Genomic DNA, 5522 nt, shown 5'->3' on the forward strand with positions numbered 1-5522 from the left:
CAGTATGAACCAGTATGGACCAGTATGATCCAGTATGGACCAATATGGACCAGTATGATCCAGTATGGACCAGTATGATCTAGTATGATCCAGTATGGACCAGTATGGTCCAGTATGATCCAGTATGGACCAGTATGGTCCAGTATGATCCAGTATGAACCAGTATGGACCAGTATGGACCAGTCTGGACCGTGGGTCTGACCTTGATGCTGTTCTTGAACTGGTATCCCGGGTTGTTGGAGCCTTTGCGCAGCAGTTCGCTGAAGATGATGATCTGCTCGAACAGGAAAACTCTGCGCTCTTTGCTGCGAGACAGAACTCCTCCGTCCTGCTCCCACACACAGAAAGTCTCCTGCTGCAGCAGCTTGCCCTGAGACGTCAGCTTCCCCTGGACCACAGACAGACAGGTGAGGACAGACAGACAGGTGAGGACAGACAGACAGGTGAGAGTCGCATCTTGTCTGTCTTCTTTTATTCATCTCTTGGTAACTGTTGGTTGTTTTTGGCCACTTGGGGGCAGCAGAACTCTCTATGATGACAGTTTACAGCTCTGACCACAGACAGACAGACAGACAGACAGACAGACAGACAGACAGACAGGCAGACAGACAGGTAGACAGACAGACAGACACACAGGTAGACAGACAGACAGACAGGTAGACAGACAGACAGACAGACAGACAGGTAGACAGGCAGACAGGTGTACCTCGTATCCCTGCAGGCGCCCCAGGTTCATCATGTCGTTGCAGCGTTTTGGTACCAGTGACATCAGCTCCACTGCTTTCTGCACACACACACACACACACACACACACACACACACACACAGCGTGACATGTAAAAGTTTGATAACGATATAAAAGAAGATGATTTGTATCATTTAACATCATCGTCGCCATGACAACACCAGCATCTTCTGGTGGATGTTCTGGTGGCGTGTTCATGATGACAGACTCACCTCGATCTCCTCACAGTCCAGTCCTGCTTTGGACGTGTACTTGAGAAAATCCTGAGGACAGAGACACACAGAGATGTTTCGTTTGACGAGCAGACGGAGACGGAAAACTCAGCAGAGACTAAGACTAAGACTAAGACTAAAACTGATCACAGACCTTTAAGAGCAGCTGGTACTTTGTGATCCTCTGGATGGGTTTGATCAGGTAATCACTGATCGACATCCTGCAGCTGATCTCATGCTGGATCTCCTGCAGACAGACAGACAGACAGGCAGGCAGAGAGACAGACAGAGAGACAAACAGGCAGGCAGAGAGACAGACAGAGAGAAGACGTCACGTTGAGTATTAAAGATAAACTGTTAGTCGCAGCCAGAATCAAACTTCTAAAGAAAGAAAACTATGAAGTCAAACCAAAGAAAAGATCATCTACGTTACAGTTTGTAATCTAACTAACCAAAGAAAAGATCATCTACGTTACAGTTTGTAATCTAACCAAAGAAAAGATCATCTACGTTACAGTTTGTAATCTAACCAAAGAAAAGATCATCTACGTTACAGTTTGTAATCTAACCAAAGAAAAGATCATCTACGTTACAGTTTGTAATCTAACCAAAGAAAAGATCATCTACGTTACAGTTTGTAATCTAACCAAAGAAAAGATCATCTACGTTACAGTTTGTAATCTAACCAAAGAAAAGATCATCTACGTTACAGTTTGTAATCTAACTAACCAAAGAAAAGATCATCTACGTTACAGTTTGTAATCTAACTAACCAAAGAAAAGATCATCTACGTTACAGTTTGTAATCTAACCAAAGAAAAGATCATCTACGTTACAGTTTGTAATCTAACCAAAGAAAAGATCATCTACGTTACAGTTTGTAATCTAACCAAAGAAAAGATCATCTACGTTACAGTTTGTAATCTAACCAAAGAAAAGATCATCTACGTTACAGTTTGTAATCTAACCAAAGAAAAGATCATCTACGTTACAGTTTGTAATCTAACCAAAGAAAAGATCATCTACGTTACAGTTTGTAATCTAACCAAAGAAAAGATCATCTACGTTACAGTTTGTAATCTAACCAAAGAAAAGATCATCTACGTTACAGTTTGTAATCTAACCAAAGAAAAGATCATCTACGTTACAGTTTGTAATCTAACCAAAGAAAAGATCATCTACGTTACAGTTTGTAATCTAACCAAAGAAAAGATCATCTACGTTACAGTTTGTAATCTAACCAAAGAAAAGATCATCTACGTTACAGTTTGTAATCTAACCAAAGAAAAGATCATCTACGTTACAGTTTGTAATCTAACCAAAGAAAAGATCATCTACGTTACAGTTTGTAATCTAACCAAAGAAAAGATCATCTACGTTACAGTTTGTAATCTAACCAAAGAAAAGATCATCTACGTTACAGTTTGTAATCTAACTAAAGAAAAGATCATCTACGTTACAGTTTGTAATCTAACCAAAGAAAAGATCATCTACGTTACAGTTTGTAATCTAACCAAAGAAAAGATCATCTACGTTACAGTTTGTAATCTAACCAAAGAAAAGATCATCTACGTTACAGTTTGTAATCTAACCAAAGAAAAGATCATCTACGTTACAGTTTGTAATCTAACCAAAGAAAAGATCATCTACGTTACAGTTTGTAATCTAACCAAAGAAAAGATCATCTACGTTACAGTTTGTAATCTAACCAAAGAAAAGATCATCTACGTTACAGTTTGTAATCTAACCAAAGAAAAGATCATCTACGTTACAGTTTGTAATCTAACCAAAGAAAAGATCATCTACGTTACAGTTTGTAATCTAACTAACCAAAGAAAAGATCATCTACGTTACAGTTTGTAATCTAACCAAAGAAAAGATCATCTACGTTACAGTTTGTAATCTAACCAAAGAAAAGATCATCTACGTTACAGTTTGTAATCTAACCAAAGAAAAGATCATCTACGTTACAGTTTGTAATCTAACTAACCAAAGAAAAGATCATCTACGTTACAGTTTGTAATCTAACTAACCAAAGAAAAGATCATCTACGTTACAGTTTGTAATCTAACTAACCAAAGAAAAGATCATCTACGTTACAGTTTGTAATCTAACCAAAGAAAAGATCATCTACGTTACAGTTTGTAATCTAACCAACCAAAGAAAAGGAAGAGTGCATTTGTTATCTGAAAGTTTGTTCATGGTGAAAGATACAGAACAAGAACAAAATGTGAAAGAATAAAATACTGTAACAGGAAGTGATGCGTTACCTCAAAGAAGTTCTCGTACTCGATGACGATGAACTCCGACCTCGGCTTGTTCTGACAGTAAACCACGTACATGTGGAGACGGCGCTCCTGCAGGACACGACACAATCAGTGATTTAAGGACAGTACCCAGCAGATCACAGCAGATCCAACATGACATGCTGCTGCTCACGTGTCTGATGAAGAGGTCGGCCAGCAGGTCGTGATTCTGAACGCAGCGGTCCAACTCCACCAGGAAGAAACTGGAAGAGAAGCAGAAGACACACGATGAGCCGACAGTGTGAGGAAGACGGGAGACGTTTTTATGAATATGTCTGTGGACGGACTCGCGGTGCCAGTCGTAGATCTGCTGGATGTTCCCGAAGACGATCTTGTCTTTTCCTCTCATGTCCTCTGGAATCCCTCGGACCTCCAGCCTGGACATGAAGCCCTGAGACAGACAGATATTGAACTTCAACTCAACGTTCATGTCCATGAAACTCCTCCTGTCCTGTCCTGTCTCACCTCCACGATCACACCCAGATCCTTCACGTAGTCCTTCTCTGATTGGATCATCTCGTTCACCACAAACCTGCACAGACAGACGGCGAGATGCTTCAGATTTTTAAAACATTCACGCAGATCGTCTCTTTCCTCAGAGATGGCGGCTGCGTCTTACATGCGTCCTCTCAGGGCTTTATTCCGCTGCTCGGTGTCCGACTCGTTGGAGCCCTGATCTGAGTCCAGAGCCTGAAGACAAAATGAAGACAAGATGAAGACAAGATGAAGACCAGATGAGGACCAGATGAAGACAGTGAGCGTCACGCTCATTTCCATTGGCTGCTTCATGGCGCTGTGTTCACGCCCGCCTCCCTCTCTTACCTCGGGGTTGTTGGGGTCTTTGATGATCTGCATGGGAGGTGGTAGAGGGGTGTGGCTTTCTTCCTCTGGCTCCTCCTCCCCTCCGCTTTGCCCCGCCTCCTCCTTCCTCGCCTTCTGCGGAAACAAACAGACACGTCTTCATCGTTCTGTGTCTTTAACCTGTCTGTGTTTGTATGTGTGTGTTTGTGTGTGTGTGTGTGCATGTGTGTGTGTGCCTGTGTCTATGTATGTGTTTGTGTGTGTTTGTATTTGTGTGTGTATGTGTGTGTGCGTGTGTGTATGTGTGTGTGTTTGCGTACCGCCTGTGTGTTGCCAGTGAGGGGCGTGGTCTGCTCCTGCTTGTTGTCCCGCCTCCTGGTTCTGATTGGAGGTTTCTTCTGTCCGTCAGCCTTTCCTTGGCTCAGCCTCCGGACAGGACTGGTCAACCAGCGCTGCAACGAGAGCACGAGCACGCAGACATGAGCTTTACATGAGGATTTCCGTTACGTCAGACTCGATGGGACCATCAGCTGTTACCTTCAGGGTGTTGCCTGTTCCAGAGACGCTACGTTTGGTCCCCGGAGAGCCGACAGCGCCCCCTGGAGCCCCGCCGACTCCATACACTGTGGGCGAGGTGGCACCTGAGAGAGGAAAACAAGGTGGTGTCATCGGCGTATTGATGAATTCACCGTACGACGAGAACAGATTCAGTGATTGTTGACTCACTTTGGCTGGTCTGAGTCTGGAGCCCTGCACCTTCAGAGCCGTACAGACCGGAGTCTGCAGAGACACAAACACACACTGGACTCAGTGACGGTCACGCTGAACAGAGGCAGGTCATAAAGGAACATAAACACAGATTTCTCTGGACCGAGCTGAAGTGACTGACGAGTAAACATTAGAGTTAGACCTGCAGCATGTCAGGAATGTGACTGATCAGCTCAGACATCATTGGGTATAGAAGCAGTCCAGGTCACTCATTAATATGATGCACTGTTAAAGATTAAACAGGTTGAAGCCCTGTGAGGTCATCATGTCCTGTGGAGTCACGTAGCTGCTGCAGGACTTTTCATACAGACTTTAATGAGAGCTACTCATTAACAGAGAGTGAGACAGGCGGCTCTTCCTGACGACCTCCTGCAGACTGACTGTGAAGCTCCTGCAGACTGACTGTGAAGCTCCTGCAGACTGACTGTGAAGCTCCTGCAGACTGTGAAGCTCCTGCAGACTGTGAAGCTCCTACAGACTGTGAAGCTCCTGCAGACTGTGAAGCTCCTACAGACTGTGAAGCTCCTACAGACTGACTGTGAAGCTCCTGCAGACTGTGAAGCTCCTGCAGACTGACTGTGAAGCTCCTGCAGACTGACTGTGAAGCTCCTGCAGACTGTGAAGCTCCTGCAGACTGAGTCTCAGTCTCAGAGACAGTACGGGGGTTGACCTTTGGCCCGCAGCAGTCTCA

General features: G+C 44.1%; 1 protein-coding gene across 2 annotated transcripts in view; it reads right to left on the reverse strand.

Moving 5' to 3' along the window:
• Positions 1-5522, reverse strand: part of LOC104935649 (kalirin) — a 34896-nt gene that overhangs the window by 1603 nt on the left and 27771 nt on the right. The window contains exons 42-54 of one of the 2 annotated variants that reach the window (XM_027291550.1): positions 4790-4843; positions 4601-4704; positions 4384-4515; positions 4085-4195; positions 3882-3952; positions 3728-3794; positions 3550-3653; positions 3396-3465; positions 3227-3313; positions 1112-1204; positions 958-1008; positions 707-784; positions 203-388 (exon numbers count right to left, since the gene is read on the reverse strand). In XM_027291550.1, the coding sequence (XP_027147351.1) occupies positions 203-388; positions 707-784; positions 958-1008; positions 1112-1204; positions 3227-3313; positions 3396-3465; positions 3550-3653; positions 3728-3794; positions 3882-3952; positions 4085-4195; positions 4384-4515; positions 4601-4704; positions 4790-4843 (1208 nt within the window). Of the gene's footprint in view, positions 1-202; positions 389-706; positions 785-957; positions 1009-1111; positions 1205-3226; positions 3314-3395; positions 3466-3549; positions 3654-3727; positions 3795-3881; positions 3953-4084; positions 4199-4383; positions 4516-4600; positions 4705-4789; positions 4844-5522 lie in introns of both variants that reach the window. The other variant, XM_027291549.1, reaches the window with a different exon arrangement.

Source organism: Larimichthys crocea, chromosome XIX (assembly GCF_000972845.2).
Source record: "Larimichthys crocea isolate SSNF chromosome XIX, L_crocea_2.0, whole genome shotgun sequence".
Lineage (NCBI taxonomy): Eukaryota > Metazoa > Chordata > Actinopteri > Sciaenidae > Larimichthys > Larimichthys crocea.